At 37.0% G+C, this 25,596-nt stretch overlaps 1 protein-coding gene across 5 annotated transcripts in view; it reads left to right on the forward strand.

Annotated features, from left to right (window-relative positions):
* ATRX (ATRX chromatin remodeler) overlaps positions 1 to 25,596 on the forward strand; it is a 200,037-nt gene that overhangs the window by 19,018 nt on the left and 155,423 nt on the right. For all 5 annotated transcript variants that reach the window (XM_037132200.2, XM_037132203.2, XM_037132202.2 and 2 more), the window contains exon 2: positions 23,527 to 23,639. In XM_037132200.2, the coding sequence (XP_036988095.2) occupies positions 23,527 to 23,639 (113 nt within the window). The remainder of the gene's footprint in view (positions 1 to 23,526; positions 23,640 to 25,596) is intronic.

The raw sequence follows: 25,596 nt of genomic DNA on the forward strand, positions 1-25,596 counted from the left end.
CACACACACACACACACACACACATATATAATTTTTATTAAAGAGAGGGAGAGAAACATCAGTGTGACAAAGAAACATCTTTCTGTTGCCTCTCACCAGCCTGGGACCTGGCCCGTAACCCAGCCATGTGCCCTGACTGGGAATTGAACCAGTGAACTTTCTGTTCACAGGCTGGCACACCAGCCAGGGCTCAGTGATATATTTTAAACTTATTTACTTTCTTGGATTGGACATGTAGTCAGATCAACTGAAACTGGACTCCATAGTTCTGTGTCTTGAGGAAAGGAAGATACTTGAAGTGTTAAAATGCTACAGATTTTTTGTAATTTTAATTTAGATTATTTCAAACTTACAGAATAGTTACATGTTTAGTAAAAGAAATACTCGGCCTTTAGAGTCATCACTGTTAATGTTTTGTCCCCAATACTTTATCATTTGCATTTTCTCTTGTTATATTCATTTCTGTGCCTGAACCATTTAAGTTGTAGACATCTTGCCATGCGCCCTTTCCCCTAAAAGCTTCGTTATTTCAAAAGGACAGTGTTATTCTTTTCCACAATTATAGGGCAATTATCAAAGAAAATTTTATTTTTTACTTTTTAGTTTTTTGTTAAGTACAGTTGTCTCCATTTTCTCCCCACCACTCTCCCCACCCCAGCCATCCCCACCTCCCACCCTTGATCCTACCCTGCTTTGATTTTATCCATATGCCCTTTATAGATGTTCCTGAAAACCTCAAAAAAATTTAGTGTATACAGTAGGTACTCTTTATCTAATCCAAAATCCATATTCAGATTTTCCAATTATGTAATAATATCCTTTGATTTGGAAGTTCTTCTGCCTTGCATAGTCTTTCCTGATCTTGACATCTCTGAAGAGTGCAGGCCAGTGATTTTTAATGCCCTTTAATTTTGGTTTATATTGTGATTCCTGTGATTAGATTAAGATTATGTTTGACAGCAATATTCTTTTCAGTACATCTTAACAGGAAACACATAACAATTGGTTCCATTACTGGCAATAGTAATTCTGATCACTTGGTTTAAGTGGTATATCCATCAGATTTTTCTGTATGAAGTTAATTTTCCCCACTTTTAACCAGTGAATGTTTTGTGGGGCTATCCTTTGAGACTGTGAAAAAAAAATAGTTTCTCAAACTTAAACTTACTGGTGTTAGCATTCATTTATTACTATAATTTAAAAAATTCTTGGTGATTGTCTAATTTTATTTCTTCAACATTTATTAGTTGGTATTTACAAAGATGTGTTGGAAGAACATTTTGTAATGTTACATTATCTTGGAGAAATGATATAAAACAGTAATTGGTCTCATTTGAAAATTGTTATAATGAAACAAATGAAAGTGAGAAGTAATAAAATATAATAGAAAATAGTAAACACTATATGGATAGGCCTGTGGAAATTGTGTTAAAGCCTGCCAATCCTAGATTTGTTCTGTTTGTTATAATTCATTTAAGAACAGTTTTTAGAAAAACGCTACTTGTGTGACAATTCACTGCTTATCCCATTTTTTCCTGCTTTGGTTCCCCACCTATTCTCTTTCTTTGCAGTAAGAATTATGGATTGTGTTTGAGACCTTGTACGGGAAAGAAAAATAGCCCAAAACTCTGACCCTTAATGTATTTTTATTTACCATATAGTGGTTAAAAATCATACAGGTACATTAAATAAATACCTCTACAAATATTACTACTTTAGGGCCTGATTTCTCAACAGAATCACTGTTGACATTTTGAGTCAGATAATTCCTTGCCGTGGGTGGACTCTTGTGTGCATTGTAAAATGTTTAGTGGTATTCTTTGCCCTTGACCCACTGAACACCAGTGATAACCCCATCCACTGTTCTGACAACCAAAATCATCTCCAGACATTGTCACAGGTACCCTGGGAGCAAAATTGCTCCCATTGAGAACTGCTGCTTTTACAGCAGTGGTTTGCTCCCCTTTCCCCATTGTTATTTTATTTTTAAAAGATTGTATTTATTTATTTTTAGAGAAGAGGGAAGGGAAGGAGAAAGAGAGGGAGAGAAACATCAATGTGTGCTTGCCTCTTTGCGCCCCCTACTGGGGACCAATCCTGAAACCAAGGCCTGGTCTCTGACTGGGAATCCAACCAGTGGCCTTTCGGTTCTCAGGCCTGCTTGCAGTCCTCTGAGCTACACCAGCCAAGGTTCCATTGTTCCTTTAATTCTCTTGATATGCATGTATATCATGTTCACATAGGTGTAAAGGGTTTCATTAAATTTGGGAAATTCTTTTTCATTTAAAATGTAACTTTCAGTTATTTTCTAATCATTTTGATTGTAGTAAAATATACATAGCATAAAATTTACATTTTAAACCTTTTTTCTTTTTTTTTTAAATTAAAGTGTATATTCAGTTTTCCGTGTATTAGTTTCAGGTGTACAGCATAGTGGTTAGACAGTCATATACTTTATTTTTTACTTGTTTGTTTTTAATTGTATTTTTCCATTACCATTTATTCTTTTATACTCTCTTCTGCCTCTACCCACCACCCCTCCTTCCCACAACCACACTGTTGTCCATGTCCGTGAATTTTTTTTCTTTTTTGCTCCATCACTTCTCCCTCACCCCCACAGCTGTCAGCTTGCTCTCTATCTTTGAGTTTGTCTTTGTTTTGCTTGTTAGGTCAGTTTGTTCATTAGCAAAGATTTGGAAGCAGGCCAAGGGTCCATAAGTAGACAAGTAGACAAGTGGATGAAAAAGCTGTGGTACATTTACACAGTGGAATCCTGCACAGCTTTAAAAAGAAATCTTAACTTTTGCAATGGTGTGGATGGACCTGGAGAATATTATGCTAAATGAAATGTCAGTCAGAGAAAGACAAATACTATCTGATCTCAGTCATGTGGAATCTAATGGATAATCATATACTGTACAAAGTGGTCTCCTGATATTTCAAGTACCCACTTGTATTATAATACATAGTTATTATAATATTACAACACATAGTTATTATAATATTATCGATTACATTCCTTAAGCTGTATTTTACATCCCTGCGACTATTCTGTAACTACAAATTTGTATTGCTCAGTCCCTTCAACTTTTTTGCCCCATCTCCCTCCCTTCTGGCAACCATCAGTCTGTTCTCTGTATCTATGAGTCTGTTTCTGGTTTGTTCATTTATTTTTGTTTTTTATGTTCCACATGTAAGTGAAATCATATGGTATTTGTCTTTCTCCATTTGACTTCTTTCACTTAGCATAACACCCTCTAGGTATATCCATGTTATTGCAAAAAGGTAAGACTTTATTCTTTTTTTTTAATTAGTATTCCATTCTGTGTAATAATGTACCACAACTTTTTATTATCCACTCACCTACCGATGGTCACTTTGGTTGCTTCCCTATCTTGGTTATTGTAAATAATGCTGAAGTGAACATAGGGTGCATTTGTTTTTTTCATGTAGTGTTTTTGGTTTCTTCAAATGTATACCCAGAAGCGAAATTGCTGGGTTATAAGACACTTCCAACAGGAACCTAGTATAAAGGACACATGGACAACAACTAAGGGGGGTGGAAATGGGAGTAAGTTGGGGAGCACTGGGGGGGTGGGCTGGGATGGGAGTAAAAAATAGAAAACTGTACTTGAACAACAATTAAATTAAAAAATATAAAGAAATTCCTAAATGCAAAAAAAAGACAATTTCATTTTTAATCAATTTTTAATTTTTGAGGACTCTACACTGTTTTCCACAGTGGCTGTACCATTGTTCATTCCCGATAACAGTGCATGAAGATTCCCTTTTCTCCATATCCTTACCAATATTGGTAAGGATAATTTATTGATGATAGCCCTTCTGACAGGTGTGAAGTGGTCCATTTTATAAAATTTTTTATAAAAGTGGTCCATTTTTAAAAAGATTTTATTTGTTTATCTTTAGAGGGGAAGAGAAGGAGGAGAGAGGGAGAGAAATATCAGTGTATGGTTGCTTCTGATGCATCCCCTGCTGGGAACTGGCCCCTGCTGGGAACTGGCCTGCAACCCAGGCATGTGCCCTGACTGGGAACTGAACCGCAATCCTTTGGTTCACGGCCCGAGCTCAATCCACTGAGTTACACCAGCCAGGGCAATAGCTACATTTATTTTAATTACTGTCTCTTATTTATTATATTTTTGTTTTTCAAGAAAACTGCCTAAGAACAGAATTTTTCCTGTACGTGGATAGTATTTAGTATCCTTCTATGGGAACATGGGTGTGGTTCATGTTTCCTTAGTTTTGAGTAGTATGGTCTAGTTGTGATCCAATTTCAAGAGTGAGGAGTTCAGAACATTTCTTTTTAGTCATGTTTACTTTTTTAAATTATTGCTACATCAACAATTATTTGTGTAATGATAATAAATTTTGGTGATTTGTTGCATGTACTTTTAAGAAGCATGACAGGGGGAAGAAGTTTGTGCTTACTCTCAGGCCAGATCTCTATAAGGATTGTTGAGTGTCCTGCTTTTGACAGTATGATAAGTTAACAAAGATGTAGTTAACAGCCCTGGCTGGTATAGCTCAGTGGATTGAGCTCGGGCCTATGAACCAAGGGATCACGGTTCGATTCCCAGTCAGGGCACACACCTGGGTTGCAGGCCAGTTCCCAGCAGAGGACGCACGAGAGGCAACCATACATTGATGTTTCTCTCCTCTCCTTCCCTTCCCCTCTAAAGATAAAGAAATAAAATCTAAAAAAAAAAAAAGACCTGGCTGGTGTGGCTCAGTTGGTTGGAGTGTTGTCCTGTAAACTAAAAGGTAAATGGGTTTGATTCCAGGTCAGAGTACATACCTGGGTTTTGGGGTTAATCCTGGTTGGGGTATTTACAAGAGGCAGCTGATCAATGTTTCTTTCTCCCATTGGTGTTTCTCTCCCCCTTTCTTTCCTTCCCTCCCCCCCTGAAATCAATAAGCATGTCCTCGGGTGAGGATTAAAAAAATAAGTCAAGGTATTTTTGGGTCATGGGACATAGTGTTATTAATAGAATGAAATACTGAAAAAAATACTGGATTAAGACCATGCTTGTGTAACTTTTAGTTCTAGGTTTTCTAATAATGGTGTGACCATAGGCCTCATTTTTCCTTTTTATCTAGTCTTCGCCCTTATTTTAAAGTGCTTTTAGCTCTAAAATTCTATCCCTATGACCTGGTAGATTATATAACAATCCTGTGACTTACTTAGATAAAAAGAGGAAGGCAGTAGCATTTCAGAAATAGTTTGGGGTGGGTCTCTTTAAATGAGGTAGACATTTCCTTTAGTTCAACAATGGGGTGGATTAAAATGTAGGGATGTTGTTGGGATCAATACATTGCAGAAAAAAGGGAACTGCTAATTGTGTATTATTTCCAGGAGTGGACATGCACCTGAGGTACTCTTAAAATCAGGTTGGATTGATAATCTCTTTGAGAAGCAAATTTAATGGCTGGGAGGTATCTATAATAGTCACCTAGTAAAATTCTCTCATTTTATAAGTGGGAAAACTGAAGCTGCAGTTTGCTTAAGGTTGGAGATGTGACTATCAGAAATGGGGCTACTGGAAGTCCTACAACTATGGAATTAAAGAAGAAACCACATCTAGGCTGGTAGGAGGGGTGGAGATATGGAATAGGCTGGTCCCACACTGACATGTGGTAGAGAAAATCAGGAGGAATATTTTAGGAGTGAAGGGTCACAGTCCCACACTAGGCCCCACAGTCAAGGGTTCCAGTGCCAGGAAGATAAGTAAGTCCCAATAACTTCTGGTGGTAAAAACCAGTGGTGATTGAGGCTATAGAAAACAGAAACTCCTGGAGTCCCAGGCAGTTCCTCTTAAAGGGCCCACACACAGACTTACTCACACTCACTTCCTCTGAGCAGCATGGGGCAGCAGATTGAAAGGCATCAGAGGCATACATGGAGGAACTGAAGTGTCTGGTACCAGGGTGAGAGCTGGGGGTGGGGAGCCGCTTTCTCCTAGATAGAAGCACTGGCAGGGGGCCCTTCTGCCACAGAGTCACAGACCCAGCAAGAAGCTGTCATACCTGAGATTCCATCAATCTGGCTCACACTGTTTTCCCCACCTTAGTGATCCCTGAGGCCCTGCCCCTCCCAACTTTTGGCCCACCCAAGCTGTTTCCAGTGGTTTTTCCATATGAATGGCTTGTCTTGGCACATGCTTCAGATTTTCCTAAATTATCTCAAACAAGCAGCATCTGGTTTCAGCTAGCCAGCCTACTTACCTCTTTAAGTTGCCTCAGGCATGGCACTAGCAGCAGTTGACCTTAGTTCAAAACTTGGCCTCCTCCCCTGGTTCCACCAAGCCCAGTGCAAGTATTAGTCATTTGCATATTGCTTTGTAGCTAGTGTTGTGTTATCCTGGACAGAACACAGGCAGTGGTTGACCTTGGATTTGTCAATAGCAATCAAGGTACAACGACAACAGGAGGGTTGTACACAGCCCATGTGGAGGGCACTCCTTGAGTACCCAGTTTGAGTAAGAGAGGAAGGTATTCCACTGGGCCCTACAGGATACACCTTCTATATTAGGCCGTGCTAGTAAGACAGGGAATTATAGCAGCTCTACTTAATACATAGAAAGAAGCACAGGGAGATCACCAAAATGAGGAGACAAAGAAACATGGCCCTGATGAAAGAACAGACCAAAAGTCCAGAAAAAGAGCTAAACACAATGGATACAAGCAAGCTACTAGAGGCAGAGATCAAAACATTGTTTATAAGGATGCTCAGTGAGCTTAGTGGGGACCTCAGTAGTGTGAAAAAGGGCATGGAATCCATAAAAATGAACCCGTCATAAATGAAGGATACACAAATTTAAAATAAAGAACAATTTACAGGGAATCAGCAGTAGAGTGGGGGAAGCTGAGAATCAAATCAGTGATTTGGAACATAAAGATGCAAAAAACAGCCAATCAGAATAGTGAGAAGAAAAAAGAATTTAAAAAATGAAGATAGTGTAAGGAGCCTCTGGGACAACTTCTAGCATTTCAGCATTTGCATCATAGAGGTTCCAGAAGGAAAAGAAAAAAGAGCAAGAAATTGGAAACCTAGTTGGAAAAATAATGACAGAAAACTTCCCTAACTTGGCAAATGAAGTAGACATTCAAGTCCAGGAAGTACAAAGAGTCCCAAATAAGATGAACCCAAAGAGGCCTATACTAAGACACATCATAATGAAAATGCCAAAGTTTAAAGACAAAGAGAAAATCCTAAAAACAGAAAGAGAAAATCAGTTACTTACCTACAAGGGAGCTCCCATAAGACTGTTAGCTAATTTCTCAAAAGAAACTTTGCAGGCTAGAAGAGACTGGCAAGAAGTATTCAAAGTGATGAACAGCAAGGACCTACATCTAAGATAACTTTATCCAGCAAAACTATTATTTAAAATGGAAGGACGGATACAGTGCTTCCCAGACAAGGTCAAGTTAAGTGAGTTCCTCATCACTAAGCCATTATTATATGAAATGATAAAGGGGCTTACTTAAGAAAAAGAGCAAAACCATGAACATTAAAATGGCAATAAATTCACAACTATGAATAATTGAATCTAAAAATCAAACTAGGCAAACAACCAGAATAGGAACAAAAGCAATAGATACAGAGAAAGTTTTGGTGGTTGCCAGATGGGAGGGGTTTCAGTGGTATGGGTGAAAAAAGTGTAGGGATTAAGTGCAAATTGGTAGTTACAGAATAGTCATGGGGATGTAAAGTACAGCATAGGGAATAGAGTAGCACATATGTGTGAACCATGGACGTGGACAACTATGTGGGGATTGCCTGAGGGAGCATATTGGGGGCTGGGTGCAGGGGAACATTGGGATAACTGTAATAGCATAATAATGAACATATCATTTAAAAAGTGAGGAGATCTAAAGTGCAATTAGGACTAGAACCAAAATTATTTGACTTCGCCCAGTTTAGGGTTCTTGATATAGTACTATGTTTTCAATAGCCTGTAGGTTTTTTTAATGTATTTCTTAATATCTTAGTAATAAATTACAAAGTTTCTGTATGTAGTATATTAGAACTGTTGCTTGAGAAAATTAAGTACATTTGTTATGTTTTAGTAATTCAAAAAAATTTTTAAATCCCCACCTGAGGATATATTTATTGATTTTAGAAAGATATGTGGGTGGGAGGGGGTGGTGAGAAAAACAGAAACAAACATTGATAGGTTGCCTCTGGTATGTACTCTAACAAGGGGTCAAACTCAAAACCTAGATATGAGCCCTGACAGGGGATCAATCTCACAGTGTTATGGTGTACAGGATGATGCTGCAACCAAGCAAGTCACCCGGCTAAGGCATCTATCTTACAGTGGTTTTTATGTTTTTCTGTCATTTCCATACTCTCAAGGTAGTGAATTAGCCAAATTTCTTACTGTGACAATGGATTATTTAGAATCTTCTCGATACTTACATTTTCGTTTATATGCTTCAGAGTTGTTTTCTTAAACAGTAAGTTTAAGATGAGGTAATTATTTAGTGAAATCACTATGATAGAGTTCAAAGAGCCTAAGGAAGCTTTTCAAGAGTGCAATTAGTGTGATAGTTGTTTTTGATCAGAAAAGTTCCTTTTTCTAATCTCAAAGTATTTTGTATGTGTTCTTTGTTGCAATGTGCAGTTTCTACTTTGGATGTGAATAGTCCATAATTTTGATCCTGTTTAAAATTTAATACCAGTTTAACAGTATGACCATTCAAGGTCCGAGTAGATTCCATTTACTAGGAAGAGTAGTCTTGATGCCTACTATAACAAGAGGATATATGGAGTGGGAGGGAAAACGTGAGAGGAGCAAACCAATTCTGGTCTTAATTAAAGTTGAGTTATTTTTATTCACTTTTTGGCTGTGAAAAATATTCCTTGTTTGACTTTTCCATTATGTGTTTAAAGGACCTGTGGAGAAGGACAATGACAGGGGGGAGGGGGAATTGTCTTTGGGAGCAGGGATGGACAGGGCAGGGGAAAGTAATAGGGGAGAAATTGAGACAACTGTAACTGAAGAACAGTTAAAAAAAGAAGTCAGACAGTGTCATTATGATCTCACTCATGTGGAATCTAATGAACAAACTCAACTAATAAGCAAAATTGAGAGAGACTCATACATACAGTAGGCAGACATTTGTCAGTTAAGGGAAAAATGGGTGGAGGGAGGTGAGGGGGTTGATCAAAGAAGAAGAAAAGAGAAAACGTGTACATGGAGAACAGTGTGGTGTGGGTGGAGGTAGATGAGGGTAAATGGGGGTCAAATTGTGATGGACAGAGACTTGACTTGAGTGGTGAACACACAATACATATGCAGATGATGTGTTGTAAAATTGTGCACCTGAAACCTGTATAATTTTGTTAACCATTGTCACCCTGATAAATTCAGTAAAAAATTCCAGACATGGTATTATTTAGAACTCTTAAAAATAAACTTAGAACACTAAGGGGTGTTTCCTTAAAATGAGCTATTTGCAGAAATAACTTTTTTTCATTGGGTGCCAGTTCAAAGAACAGGTAGCCTTCTTGATTTCTTTTAAGTGATAATGTTTTCAGTGTGTAGGGCCTTATCAAATTTTGTAGTTCAGAAGCTATTACTCTCACATTATTGAGGTATACACTTTTAACATTTTATTTTGAACAATTTTTCAAACTTAAAGCAGTGTTGAAAGAATTTTACATTTATTCACCACCTAGACTCTATTGAATATATTTAACATTTTACTATGTTTGTTTTATCTTGTATGTATCCATCTATCCAATTTTCTATTAGTTCAGCAGTCCATCTTATTTTCTTACTCATTTCAAAGTAAATTGTAGACATTAGTGTAATTGAACTTCAGTTTTTCAAGTTGCCTTTTCAATGATCAGATTTCTGTTGTTGTGAACAACTGTTTATATCTGAAGTTCAGAGTTGTGACAACTCATATAGTCTTTGTGGTTCCATTGCTTCTTACTTTGAACTTTGCTTTTATATACTGCAAATCTGTCTTGAAAAAAAGTTCATATTTAGCCAATACTAAGTAGAGTGAATAATAGGGTTTTGCAGGTGTGTTTTCATGGGTCTTTAAAAATACATAGTCTAGAAAGTCATTTTGTGTTCCAGGGTGGTACACTAAACTAGTATGCTGTTTTTGGAATCTGTTTCAAAATTTTCCATTTAACAATTACTCTGAGAGCCAAAAGTCATTGTTTTAGTGTTTAGCTCTTTCTTTGATCTTGGTATTCTGTGGAGTGCCTAAATATACTTTGATCTCCACATGACTTACGTAACTTGTGACAGAAAAATCTGTTTACTACATACATTATGAGCTTCTTGAATGCTCATAATAGCCATATTGTAAATGCTTGTTGAGTAGATAGGTGAGGCTAATTTCTCAATTCATACCTTACTTAAATTTTTTGTTTTTCTTTACCTTTATTATCAAGCTTTTGAAATGAAGGACTAAAGAAACTGAAGTTTTTATTCTAAATACTTTATTAGCATATTTCAGATTTAATGTAAACAAATAAGGTATGAGAGTTCTAGAACATGTATACTCTGAATTTATTATCATTTTAAAAGATTATTATTATTATTATTTATTTATCTTTAGAGGCAAAGGGAAGGAGAGAGGGAGAGAAATACCAATGCATGGTTGCCTCTCGTGCATCCCCCGCTGGGAACTGGCCTGCAACCCAGGCATGCGCCCTGAATGGGAATCAAACCTTGATTCTTTGATTCACAGGCCTGCACTCAATCAACTGAGCTATACCAGCCAGGGCTGAATTTATTATTTTTTATTAAATTCATTGGGGGTGACATTTGTTAATAAAATTATACAAGTTTCAAGTGTACAATTATATAAAGCATTATCTGTATATTATGTTGTGTGTTCACCACCCCAAGTTGAGTCTTCTTCCATCACCATTTATCCTCTTTTACCTTACCCCCTGAATTTATTATTTAATTTGGAAATACTGCAGATGAAAATATACACCCCTCACCTACCACCTAGTTTTATGAAATCTTATGTCATATTTGCTTCAGATATCTTTCAAAGAAATAAAACATCACAGCTAGAGGTGAGGTCTCATGGATTTTTAAGTATTTTCTGCACACACACAAATACACATACACATGGATGGATATGTAGAAATGTATTCTTAAACTATTTACCTCCTAGGCTGGGTAGCTCATTTGGTTAGAGCGTTGTCCTGATACACCACGGTTGTAGATTTGATCCTTGATTAGGGAACATATAAGAAACAACCAATGAATGCATAAAGAAGTGGAACAACAAATTTATTTTAATCATTTGCTCATTGTTACTGTATTACAATTATCCCACCTATTTCCCCTTTGCCCTCCTCTGCCCATCCCACCTCCTCTTTCACAGTCAATTCTCACTGTTGTCTATGTCCCTGGGTCATTCATACATGTTTTTTGTCTAGTCCCTTTCCCTTTGATTCTCATTCATTCTCTCTTTCTCTCTCTCTCTCCCTCTCTCCCCCTCCCTCCCTCTCTCTCATATCAATAAATAAAACAAAATAAAAAACAAACACTACTTAGAATTTTTGAAGTTTTATGATTATGTAAGTGACACCATATAGAATATATTATCTTTTTAATCCTCACCTAAGGATATGTTTATTGATTATCTTGAGAGAGATAGGAAGGGGGAGGGAGGGGGAAGAGAGAGATGTGAGAAACAATGGTTGGTTGCCTCCCATATGTGCCCCAACCTGAGATCGAATTTACAACCTATGTATGTGCCCTGACTGAGGATCAAACCTGCAACCTTTGGTGCACTGGTGATGCTCCATTTAATTGAGCCACCTGGCCAGGCACAAAATTTTTGTTCAATGGTTTTGGAATTTTGAGTAAGCTTTACATCTGTCCTTTCCAATACAATAGCCACTGACGATCTATGGCTAATGATGACTTGAAATGCAGCTAGTATGAGTAGAGATGTGCTTGAGGTACATTTGAAGACTTGGTACAAAAATATTATGTGAACTATCTCTTATTACTAATTCCTTTATATTGATTATATATTGAACTTTTAACTATAGGAATAGCGATACATGACTTTGTCTTCTCTCAGGAAACCTAGATTTTGTTTTTATCCACTTTCCTCTTTTTCTTGAAGATTTTATTTTATTTATTTTTAGACAGAGGAGAAGGGATGGAGAAAGAGAGGGGGAGAAACATCAGTGTGTGGTTGCCTCTCATCTCCACCCCCAACCAGGGACCTGGCCTGCAACCCAGGCTTGTGCCCTGATTGGGAATCGAACCAGCGGCCCTTTGGTTTGGAGGCCAGTGCTCAATCTACTGAGCCACAGCAGCCAGGGCTATCCAAGGCTTTTATTTAAACTAGGTCAGTACTCTGCATTACAATGTATAGTGGTAGAAATTGACTCTGAATCAAGTTCTAGAGGAAAACAAGTTTTCTAACAGTGAGCAAAGTAAAATTGCATTTCTGCTTCATCTGAGGGTAGTTTGTCTTTTAACTTACTAAATCTAAATACATTTCCTTTGGGCTAAAATACTCATCGTGATAAAACCTTTTAAAAGTTTCTTTTTTTAAAGAATTTCACATGCTTATTTACAAAATAAAGGCAGTGATACATGTACTTACTTTTTGTGTTAGAGTGAAAAGAATATATATTGAATTTAGTTAGACTTGCCTCAAATAGAACAATAAATCTAAACTTTTCAAATGTTTACTGCATATTCCCCACCTGAGTTCTCAAATGCATTTTATGATAAATTACGTATTTTCAGTTGCATCTTTTTTCTTGTTAGTATAGGAGTGAGGACTTCTAAGCTCCTCACATGTCATACTTGACTGGTTAGTTTTTGTTTGTTTGTTTTAGAAATGGACCCGAATGAAATGCCATAGCTGTCTGGCTTTCCTTTGTTGGAAGTGCTTGTGTAAGGAATGATTTTCAGATCTTGATCTTTGTGAAGCTCAGGTTCTAATTTCAGTTGGAAATTTTAGGAATTGATTTCAAAATGATTTGTTTTTCTTATTGTTATCCTGCCACATTCAAATAAGGATAGTGTGGTAAGCACAGTGGTTTAAGCATGAGCAGTAAAACTAGAGATCTCAGGTAATTTCATGTGTTCATAAACTTTTATGTAAAAGGTGAGTATATATTAAAACAATAACAAAAATAGCAATGAACAAAGATAAAAACTTTGGAAAAGTATGCTATAGAAACTGAAAGTAATTTTATGGATATCTTAGTTAATCCTTAGTTCTTTCAGACATTCTGAATTTTGAGAATTATGTGTCCAGGTAACTACTACTTTTTTATTCACTATATTATACTAGTCACTGTGCCTTGAGTTTTCCTAAGTGACAGTGTAAGGTAGGCTTTGGTTAGAGATAGAATTCCTGATTTTCCACGTAGTAATTACAAGTGTAAATGCCTTTCTGAGAGTTAATTTACTGTAATAAAGTTCTCATGAGGTTTATTTTTGTTTTTTTAATTAAAAATTTTTCAGTTACAGCTAGAATTCAATATTATATTAGTTTGAGGTGTACTCATGAGGCTTAAAATCAGGCCAGTGTGTATAAAATGCACATACTAAAATTTTGTAAGGAAACCCACAACTTGTGTACCCATTAAGAAAAATTAAAAAAAAAAAAAAGAAAAATTCCATGGTTTATCCTAACAGCTGTTCTTCCAGTGGTTGATACTCAGTTACATAGTAGAAATCTGTATAGGCCTGTATCACATTTAGAAATAAAATCAAGGTATAAAAATGTTATGGACAATTAGACTTTATTTTATATGCTTACATAGTTACTACCTGGCATCTTTTGAAAGGATTTCTTATAATTTTACCTGCATAAGAGCATAAATTAGGAAATTTTTAACACTTTAGTGAGTAGTAAACTTGTGGTAAATTAAAGAAGTGTGGAAAGAATTTTAGATTAGTGAAAACTCAATTGTGAATTACTGTTTAATTTGTAAGTGAAGTAATAGATTCTAACAAATAAATGAACTGTATATTTTATAATGTATTATAAATGCATACAATAATTTTAAAACTCTAGAAATACATGCACATACGAGTAATTTCTTCATTGGAAGTGGATTGCCTTAAAAGCCTTAGGAAACTGTTTTCAACTTTTTAGCTTAGGTTAAGTTATTTATGCCTAATCTTAATTTATGAAATATAAAAGGAAATTACATGAATTAAAAACTGTTACAGCATTAAAGCAATGAATTTATTATATCACAAAGAGCTAGAAGAAAAAATATAACCTGTAATCTTATCATCTAGATAACAGCCACTATTAGCATTTTTAGTATATTCCGTTGCAATATTTTAATGTATTAAAAACATTTATATATACTTTGCTTTTCAAGATTTTATTTATTTATTTTTAGACAGAGGGAGAGGGTGGGAGAGAGGGAGAGAAACATCAATGGGTGATTGCCTCCCCCATGCCCCTACTGGGGACCTGGACCTTAATCCAGGCGTGTGCTTCAAGGGGGGATCGAACCAGCAATACTTTGGTTTGCAGGCCAGTGCTCAACCCTCTGAGCCACACCAGCCAGGGCCTTTCATTGTATTTTTTTAAAGATTTTATTTATTTATCTTTAGAGGGGAAGGGAAGGAGAGAGGGAGCAAAATATCAATTTATGGTTGTCTCTCATGCATCCCCTGCTGGGAACTAGCCTGCAACTCAGGCATGTGCCCTGACTGGGAATCTTTTGGTTCACAGGCCTGTGCTCAATCCATTGAGCTACCCCAGCCAGGGCCCTTTCAATGTATTTTTAAACAAAGTTGTGATCATACTTCACAAACAATTTATAGCTTAGTATTTTTGATTAGCGTTGTAGCATAAACTATTTTTCATACTGTAATTGAACTTTTTTGATTTTGTAAATCACTTTGTTGTTTTATTACAGTTGTCTCAATTTTCCTTCTTTACCCTCCTCTGCCCATCCCACCCCCTGCTCCCACAGTCCATCCCCATCCTGTTGTCCACATCTGTGGGTCATTCATACATGTTCTTTGACTAAGCCCTTTCCCCTTCTTTCTACCATTACTTCCCTCCCCCTTCCCCTCTGGTCACTGTCAGTCTGTTCCATGGTTCCATGCCTGTGGTTCTATTTTGTTTATTAGTTTCTTTTGTTCATTATATTCTTTCTTAGGTGAGATCATACGGTATTTTTCTTTCACCAACTAAAACCTGAGTCACCAATTTGAAAGGACTTGTGCACCCCTATGTTCATAGTGGTGCTATTCACAACAGCCAAGTGCTGGAAACAGCCTGAGTGCTCATTGTTAAATGAGCGGATTAAAAAAGTATGGTAAATTTACACAATGGAATACTATTCTGCAGAATGAAAGAAGAAACTCCTACATTTTGCTACAGCATGGATGGAACTAAGAGAATATTATGCTTTAAATTTTTTTTTAATGGCTAGGATGTTATCATAGGACTTTTATGCATACTGTTTACTTAGCCATTATTATACATTTTAATTTATAGTTTTTGTTATAAATAAGTCATAGCTTAATCTTTTGTAATTCGTTATTTAGAATTTTTTCTTTTTGTAAATAAAAAGAAAGAATTATTCAAGATAAGATTGATATAAAGCTTATTGCTAAATTGTTTTCTAAATGCTGCTTCTATTACCAGCAACCCTCTTTGAGTGTTTCTTTCTCTTCCTCTTCTTCTGGCACCTCTACAATTCAGATGTTGGAATGTTTAAAGTACTCTGGGAGGTTCCTAAGTCTCTCCTCATTTTTTTGAATTCTTGTTTCTTCATTCTGTTCTGATTGAATGCTCATTTCTTCCTTTCGGTCCAAACCTTTGATTTGAGTCCCAATTTCCTTCCCTTCACTGTTGGTTCCCTGTACATTTTCCTTTATTTCACTTTTCATAGCCTTCACTTTTTCCTCCATTTTGTGACCATACTCAACCATTTCTGAGAGCATTCTGATTACCAGTGTTTTGAACTCTGCATCTGATTGGTTGGCTATCTCTTTATCGCTTAGTTCTATTTTTGGAACTTTGATCTGTTCTTTCATTTGGGCCATATTTCTTTGTCTTGGGATATCTGTTACAATGTAAGGGCAGAGCCTTAGGCATTAGCCATGGTGGGGTAGTGGGGTTGTATGTGTGGGAGGGGTCAGAGAGGGAACAATGCTGCTTGCTAGCTTAGTTGGCTCTCACTCCACTTTCTGTCACTTCCCTGGCTTCCCACAAGGAGATTATGCCCTTTCAGGTGCTGATTCCCAGTTGGGTGGGCTTGTGTGCATTCTAGGGTCCCACGGGTCTCTCCAGTGGATGCTCCTGTGAGACTGGGAGTTTTTCCCACTGCTGTAACCCCCACAGATTTTTACAATCAGAGATTTTGAGGCTTTAGTTTCCCTGCACTGGAATCCTGGGTTGCACAGTCTATCTTGCTCCCCAGTTGTTCCTCCTGGTTTATCTGTACTTGAATGTAGGATATTCTGGTCTTCCAACCACCGACTCACCCACCCTAAACTGCCACCTGCTGCCTGTCTCTGCCCTTCCAACCAGTCTGAATGAATATTTCTTCTTTTACTCCTTGGTTGTTGGACTTCCATACATTCCAATTTTCTGGAAGTTCTGGTTATTTTTTAAAAATTTGTTGTTGTCTTTCATTTGGTTGTGTGAGGAGGCAAAGTGTGTCTACCTATGCCTCCATCTTGACTGGAAGTCCTAATATTCTTTTCTTCATGTATTTGTATTTACTTTTTAAATTAAAATGGTCATAATTTTTTCAAAAGATTCTGTAAGGAGGTCATAGCAAAGAAGTATGTTTTCCATTGCTTTATTTTTTGTTAGCACAAACACATTTATGTGTACTAACTAAAGGGGTGATGCTATTTAAGCCAACAATTGTAAATAGTTGCATGTAAAATGTTTATGATAGCCATGATTGAATATACAGTAATGAAAAAAAGAAGCAGTATGGAGATTTGCTTATTGAACTCAGCTTGTTTATTTTAACAACTAATTCTTCTGTATAGTGATGGTTGAATTTTTATTATACCTTTGCATAGATCCTAATAAGATGACATTGTTCATAACATACTCCATTATTTCCTATCTTCTACTTGTTATACTTTCCTTCTCATCCAGTTTCTGATTTTGAACAGTGCACCATTTGTAAAGTTGAAGATAGTATGAGTTTTTCTGACATCAAGTGTAGTTTCTTAAACTTCTCTCCCAATTAATAAGAGAACTGTTTTCAAAATGCTCTCTATTTTTATGGTGAGAGTTTTGCTGTCAGAAGTGATGACACAATCAGACTTGGCCATTGTGCCCATTTTTTACAGTGCCACTCTGACATTTCATTATAATATTCATCAAAGCCATCTTTCTACTATCTGATGAATGGTAGTGATGGTGGGCATGGGAAGCAGGGAACTTGGTCCTGGGGGGTGTGCTTTCCCTAACCCCTTCTTACACCTGGGTGAGTTTCCCTGAGCCTAGAGCTGGAAGCCAGATCTCCTCAGGATATAAGAACTCCTCTGGCATCTCTGCAAGCCACTGTGCTTTATTATTTTATATTATACTAATTAAAAATATTTTTTAGATTGAAAATATAAGTTACTAGAGTATTGTAGATAAAGCTAAAGAACTATTTTTAAATCTGTATTGATTCATGTTCATTCATTTACCACTATATAGTTTTTCATCATGGGAACATATTGCACAATATAGGTGGTGAGTAAATATAAAATTCTTTACACTTTGCTTTAAGTTGAGAAATTATCACCAATTCCAGTGTCATTAAGATTTCCCCCTGTTTTCTTCTACAAGTTTAATAGTTTTAGCCTCTATTCTTGGGCCTTTGATAACATTTTGAGTTAATTAATTTTTATATGTGGTGTTAGGCAAAGGCCCAACTTCATTTTTTTTGCATGTTTTATGTTTAATTTTTCTCACTTCATTTGTTGGAAAAGACTCTTCTTTCCCCATTGAATAATGTTGACACCACCAGCTTTACTAAATTAGTTTAAGAATTTTTTGTGATCTCTAAGGTTTTCTGTTTTTAAGATACCATCTGTGAACAGAGATACTTTACTCTTTTCCAGTTTGAATTATAATACACATTTTAAACAATCATGAAATCGACAAAAATTTTAAGTTAACTACCATTGACATTTCTATAAAACATATTTTTGGTCAATATACCAAGATCATATAGCCAGATTTCACAGACTTTATGTGGATCATTGCTATGTCATAAAGATAAGAATCCATCTATAGCAGCAGATAGATGGATGAGTGACAATGAAAAAGTTTTTTTAAGGTGTTAACATTGTGAAAAATGAAGTAACAGATACAGATATTTCTGCAACTGCCTGTGAATCTACAATTATCTCAAAATGAAAAGTTTAATTAAAAAAGCTAGTTCCTCGATGCAAATAATTATTTAAAATAACAACAAAAACTTGTAATATGAAAATATTTTTTGAACTCCACAGTTACTCATGGAAAAAGTATATAAAGCAGTAAAGCATGTCCGGGAAAGAACATGGCTGGCCTATTGTTAAAAACATTGACATTAGGACTCAAAACTTGTCTGAAGTCCAGTCTTTTATGATATGGTTTGCTTGCTTACATTAGGGATTTAGATTTTTGGGAGTCCTACTTCCAAGATAGGTAGATCAGGTCTCACAGGTCATCTGCATCAAAATCATGTTGTTGTTTTTTTTAAATCCTCACCCAGGGACATTTTTTCATTGTTTTAGACAAAGAGGAAGGGCGGGGAGAGGGAAAAGGTGAGGGTGTGAGAAATATCTGTGTGAGAGAGAAACATTGATTGGCTGCCTTCCCATACGTGTCTTGACTGGGGATCAAACCTGCAATCTGGGCTATGTTCCTGGACTGGAAATCGAACCCACAACCTTTTGGTCCATGGGAGGATGCTCCAACCATCTGAGTCACACAGGCCAGGGAAATTGTGTGGCTGCAAGCATGAATGCTGAACATGCATGTTCTTTAAAAATTTTGTTTTAATTTGTTGACTTTAGAGAAAGAGGAAGAGAGAGAGAGAGACATTGATTTGTTGTTCCACTTATTTGATTGATTGATTCTTGTATGTACCTTGACCAGATATTGAACCAGCAACCTTGGTGTATTGGGACGACACTTTAACCAACTAAGCTACAGGCCTGGGCCTGTACACATTTTTCTTCAATGGAGATTTTTAACCACTTTTCAGGACTGTTTTAAGGACTTACGTAGAACCTAGAGTTAAGTAATATATAGTAGTGGATGAGTCAGCTTCACATTTTGATAGAGGGAGGATGAGTGACAACCATGTCTTCATTAAAAAATGACTTTTGATAATTCACAATTGTGAAACTAGTAAGTTAATGCATGCAGTTTTGCCTTAGTAAAAGGTTCTTCAGTTTACAAAAGGATTAATATGTGCTGCCTTTTAAACAGTTGGTTTGGTGTGTTTAAAATACCGTGTTTAATAAGACTTAATTCTAAGGACCTCCTCTAATGCTTGAGTCTGGAAATGAGGCAGGTTTTTAACTGAAATCAGGGCTTTTATATGCAAATGAGCATTTCCCTTCTAAGGAGTCCTAGGAGGCCATACTGATAGTGATGATGTCATTCTTGAGGACATTTAGAGAACTTTCTTGTAACCAATTTAGAAGTTGTGCAAGAAAATTAATTTTCAGGAATATAATGGATTTTGGCAAAAGCTGATGTATCCAAGTTGATAGACTTAGTTTTTCATTATTCACCATATTTCACTTTACATGACATTTGGGTACTTCCAAAAATCATATTCATCCTCAGATTTTTCAAATGAGCAAAATTTTTTAAGTATCAAATATTTTTTTACCATTGGACTTGTACCTGGTCTCATAATTTATAATATATGCATTTCTATAATTTATAATATAATAGCACTTTGATGCACGAAATTGGTATTCATCACAGAAGAAAGAAGTTCTACTGAATGTATTGTTTTTATTTTTGCGTATGGTGGTACTAGTAGTGGGCTGCACTGATTTATCCATTGTCCTGACCTTGGCAAAGCTACAATGTGAATTCATGTGATAGCTAAGTGGGCTTTGTAGTTGCATCGCTGTGAGTTTGAGGAATGAGTGGGACAGTCATCATTTTGTTGGTTTGTCGTACTCCTTTCCTTTCTAATGAACACCTTTTTGCTCTTGGGTTATTTATTGATGGGACAAGATGTAGAATGACATCATTCTGATGTGGGTTGACATGTTGTATATTTTCCTCTAGTTTCTCTTTTCTAATTTAAGATTAAGGGCACCCAGTGACTTGATTTTTTTCCCTTTGTACATCTTAACCCTTTTCCAAAGGAAGAATATAGCAAAAGGTAGAAATTCTGCCCCTTTGAACCTTTATTTTAGAGGCAAACGAGTTTCAGAATTTTGTGAAACAACTGATATCTTACCCAGGATCTCTAGTTGCAGTGTGGCTGTTACTTCAGGGTCCATTTGGCCTTAGGGTCCAGTGCCCTGCTGGAATGGGGGTAGCGCCTGGCCCCGGAAGTCCTGACAGCTGCTGCCTGATTCTCAGTGTTCTGGTGTGCATTCTGTTGATTATTAGTGAGGTTGCAGTGCTTTTTCTCTTAATTTTTTTGTTACCCAGTTGTATTCCCCATTAAAATAATCTTGTTTCTGTTTTTATTAATTTATCTAGTAGGAATTAGCATTGTTTTTAGAGAGTATGTTTATCTCTGTTTTCAAGTTAGTTTGCTCTTTAAATTTTGGTTATTTTTTAATGTGCTGCACACGTTTTTATGTAAATAGATATGTATATTTTCAAATTTCTTTTTTTGCCTTGAGATAAAATTAACCATTTAAACCATTGTAGTATACAGTGGGTTTTTTTGTAAATTCACAATATTATATAGCTATTGCCACTTTTTAATTTCTAGAACACTTTTATTGCCCCCAAAAGGTAGCCCATACCTCCTAATTCCCCTTTCTCTATCCCGTGTCAACCACTAATATACTTTTTGTCTCTGCTGATTTGCCTATTCTGGACATTTCATTATGTCAATGGATTCATTCAATATGTAGTAATTTGGATTTGTCCTCTTTAATGTTCCAAGGGTCATCCATGTTTTATTGTGGGTTAGTAGTATTTAATTTCTTTTTATTGGGGTATAATCTATTGTTTATTCAATAGTTTGGATACTTCCTACTTTTTTTGCTATTATGAATAATTGCTGCTGTGTACAGTTTTTTTGTTTGTGTGGGCATACGTTTTCATTTGCTTGGGTATATAGCTAGGGGTGAAATTGCTGGGTTATTTGGTAATTTGATGTTTAACTTTTTGAGTTCCTACTAAACATTTTCATAATGAATTTACCATTTTTTCATAATGAATTTACATTCCCACTAACAATGTATGTTGGTTTAGCTATTTCTATATCCTTGCCAACCTTTATTGGTTATTTTTGTCTTTTAAAAATATTTTACATATTTATTTTTAGAGGGGGCAAAGGGAGGAAGAAAGAGAGGGAGAGAAAATTGTGCCCTGTCCAGGGGCTGAAACCGCAACCCAGGCATGTGCCCTACTGGGCATCTAACTGGCAACCTTTTCACTTTCGCAGAGTATCGCCCAACCAGCTGAGCCACACTGGTCAGGGCTATGTTTCATTGTTAAAGTTAATATCATATCCATTCTAATGAGTGTAAAATACCACCTCTTGGTTTTTATAGATATTTTTTTTTAATTTTATTTTTAAAATTTTTTTATTGATTATGCTGTTACAGTTGTTCTATTCCCCCCTTCATTCCCCTCCACCCTACCCCCCCATCCCCACCATTACCCCCCCTTTAGTTTATGACCATGTGTCTCAAGTCCTTTAGATTCTATATTTCCCATGCTATTCTTGCCCCCCATCTATTTTCTATCTACTGTCTATGCTACTTATTTTCTGTACCTTCTCCCCCCTTCTCCTCCTCCCACTCCCCTGTTGCTAACCCTCCTTGAGATCTTCATTTCTATGTTTCCACTCCTGATCTAGCTGTCCTTTTAGTTTGCTTTTGTTTTAGGTGTGGTTGTTAATAACTGTGAGTTTGTTGTCCTTTCACTGTTCATGTTTCTTTAACTTCTTTTTCTTCGATAAGTCCCTTTAACATTTCATATAATAAGGAATAATATTATTGAGCATTTATCATGTGCATACTGTCCATTTGTATATCTTCGGGGAAATGTATACCAAAAGTCTTGTCAATTTTTAAATTGGTTGTTTGTACTTTTGTTATTTAATTGTAAAACTTCTTTGTATTATTAAAACTTTAAAAGGATATATATTATTTTAAAAGGCTACTCCTTTTCAGATACAAGATTTCTCCAGTTGTATGGGTTGTCTTTTCATTTCCTTTGTTTTTTAAATTTTATTTATTTATCTTTAGAAGGGAAGGGAAGGAGAGAGGGAGAGAAATATCAGTGTATGGTTGCTTCTCATGCTTCCCCCGCTGGGAACTGACCCCTGCTGGGAACTGGCCTGCAACCCAGGCATGTGTCCTGACAGGGAATCAAACTGCGATCTTTTGGTTCGCAGGCCCACGCTCAATCCACTGAGCTACACCAGCCAGGGCCCACTCTTCATTTTCTTAATGACATGTGTTGATGGACAAAAGTTTTAAATTTGGATGAAGTCGATTTTAGCTATTTTCCCCTCTTGCTTTCAAGTTTAGGAAGTCTTACTAGAAATAAGGGATCGGAGTCCTGGCTGGCATGGCTCAGTGGATTGAGTGCCAGCCTGCGAACCAAAGGGTTGCTGGTTCTATTCCCAGTCAGGGCACTTGCTTGTGTTTTGGGCCAGGTCCCCAGTAAAGGGTGTGCAAGAGGTAACCACACATTGATGTTTCTTTCTCTCTTTTTCCCTCCTTTCCCCCTCTAGAGTTAGGTAAATGAAATCTTTAAAAAATTATTTTGTGCCAGCAGCAGATAGAGAAGTAAACAAACAAAGAAAAACTACTGAAGCCTTCCAGAGAGCAAGTGCTCAGTAAACATACTGGATAAATTACTGAATTATTCTTTTAAATGGTATAAAGCAAAATCCCATAATATCAGAATTTTAAATCAACAATAGTTTGGTCCTCGGTAACTATACAGGTAGGTTGTGTTACTTATATTTTTAAAAAATATATTCATTTATTTTTAGAGAGAGGGGAAAGGAAGAAGAAAGAGAGGAAAGAAACATTGACGTGTGAGAGAAAGATAGTTGCGTCTTGCACACCCCCAACTGGGGACCTGGTTACCAAACCAGGCATGTGCCAACTAGGAATCAAACTGGGAACCCTTTGGTCTATAGGTTGGTGCTCAATCCATTGAGCTATACCATCCAGGGCTCATATTTTCATATACTCAGAGAAATAAGAAAATTCATTTCCTTTAAGTTTTAGTTTTAATATGCCTGTTTTCAAACCACTTATGCTATATAGTTTCAGTTTGTTAGAACTTGACATTTAATTAAATGCATGGCAGGCTAAGGAAATTTTTTAAATTTTGTTTTGATAGTGAAAGCAAGTTGAATACATTGGTGCAGAAGCTTCATGACTTTCTGGCACATTCATCAGAAGAATCTGAAGAAACAAGCTCTCCTCCAAGACTTACGATGAGCCAAAGCACAGGTAAACTGAAAAAGAATGTGTGATATCTTCTAGCCTATATTCCATTTATTGTTTTAAAAGAATTTCTTTGTTATTTATTTACTGATTTTAGAGAGAGAGGAACGGAGAGAAAGACAGAGAGACAGGCATTGATTTGTTTTTTCACTTACATATGCATTCATTGGTAGCTTTTTGTATGTAACCTGATGGGAGTTTGATAAAACCTGCAACCTTGGCATTTCTAAGACAATGCTCTAAGCATATGAGCTCCCCACTCAGGGCTTTCATTTAGTTTTGGGTGGACCATCTATTAAAAGCTTTAATAGCTTCTTTTTAAAAATATATTTTATTGATTATACCATTACAGTTGTTCTATTCCCCCCTTTATTCCCCTCCACCCTGCACAGCCCCTCCCCTACCATTCCCCCCCTTTAGTTTATGACCACGAGTCTCAAGTTCTTTAGTTTCTATATTTCCCCTACTATTCTTGCCCTCCTACCTATTTTCTACCTACTGTCTATGCTACTTATTTTCTGTACCTTCTCCCCCCTTCTCCTCCTCCCACTCCCCTGTTGCTAACCCTCCATGTGATGTTCATTTCTATGGTTCCACTCCTGATCTAGCTGTCCTATTACTTTGCTTTTCTTTTAGGTGTGGTTGTTAATAATTGTGAGTTTGCCGTACTTTCACTGTTCATCTTTTTTCTCTTCTTTTTCTTAGACAAGTCCCTTTAACATTTCATATAATACGGGCTTGGTGATGATGAACTCCTTGAACTTGACCTTATCTGAGGAGCACTTTATCTGTCCTTCCATTCTAAATGAAAGCTTTGCTGGATAGAGCAATCTTGGTTGTAGGTCTTTGGATTTCATGACTTGGAATACTTCTTTCCAGCCCCTTCTTGCCTGTAAGGTCTCTTTTGAGAAATCTGCTGACAGTCTGATGGGAACTCTTTTGTAGGTGACTGTCCCCTTTTCTCTTGCTGCTTCTAGGATTCTCTCCTTCTTTTTAATCTTGGCTAATGTAATGATGATGTGCCTTGGTGTGTTCCTTCTTGGGTCCAACTTCTTTGGGACTCTCTGAGCTTCCTGGATCTCCTGGAACTCTATTTCCTTTGCCAGATTGGGGAAATTCTCCTTTATTATTTGTTCAAATAAGTTTTCCACTGGTGGCTGTGCCTTTCCCCCTTCTGGTACCCCTATAATTCGGATGTTGGAGCGTTTAAAGATGTCCTGGAGGTTCCTAAGACTCTCCTCATTTCTTTGAATTCTTGCTCCTTGACTCTTTTCTATTTGGCCATTATTTGCTTTCTTCTGGTCCACTCCATTGATTTGAGTCCCAGTTTTCTTTTCATTGCTGTTGGTGTCCTGTGCACTTCCATTCATTTCAATTAGTTTCTCCCTCATATATTTGTCTAATTTGTGGCTATAATCAACCAGCTCTGTGAGGATCCTGATCACCAGCGTTTTAAACTGTGTGTCTGAGAGTTTTGCTATTTCTTCATCGCTTAGATTTATAGGCTCTGGGGCTTTGAGATCTTCTTGAGCCATTTTTTGCCTTTTCGCGCCCTTTAAGTGTGAGGAGCGGAGCCTTGGACTCCCAGGTCGTTGGGTTGTGATGCTGTATGTGGGGGCGTGGTCAGCGGGGAAATGGCAGCACCTTCTGCTGTTTCCTGCCGCTGGGTAGGAGCAGAGCCTTAAGTGGTTCTCCAGGGCCGGGCCACTCAGAGTCGCTGGGTTATGACGCTGTATGTGGAGGTGGGGTCAGAGCAGGGAAATGGCGGTGCCCTCCCTGCCACTTGCTGTGGGGACCCGCTGGGTCCTGGTCCAATCTCCCACTCCCTCTCGCGACCACAGTCAACCTGCAGCCCTGCTCCCTCGCTGTTTCCCCGGGGTCGCTCGCTGGGTCTCTCACTAGGTCCAACCCTGCATCTGGGTTCCGCCCACCTGAGTTTGTCTGACCGAGTTTTCCTGTGCAA

The sequence above is a fragment of the Artibeus jamaicensis genome, unplaced genomic scaffold, assembly GCF_021234435.1.
Source record: "Artibeus jamaicensis isolate MK-2021 breed Jamaican fruit bat unplaced genomic scaffold, CSHL_Jam_final contig_241, whole genome shotgun sequence".
Taxonomy (NCBI): Eukaryota; Metazoa; Chordata; class Mammalia; order Chiroptera; family Phyllostomidae; genus Artibeus; species Artibeus jamaicensis.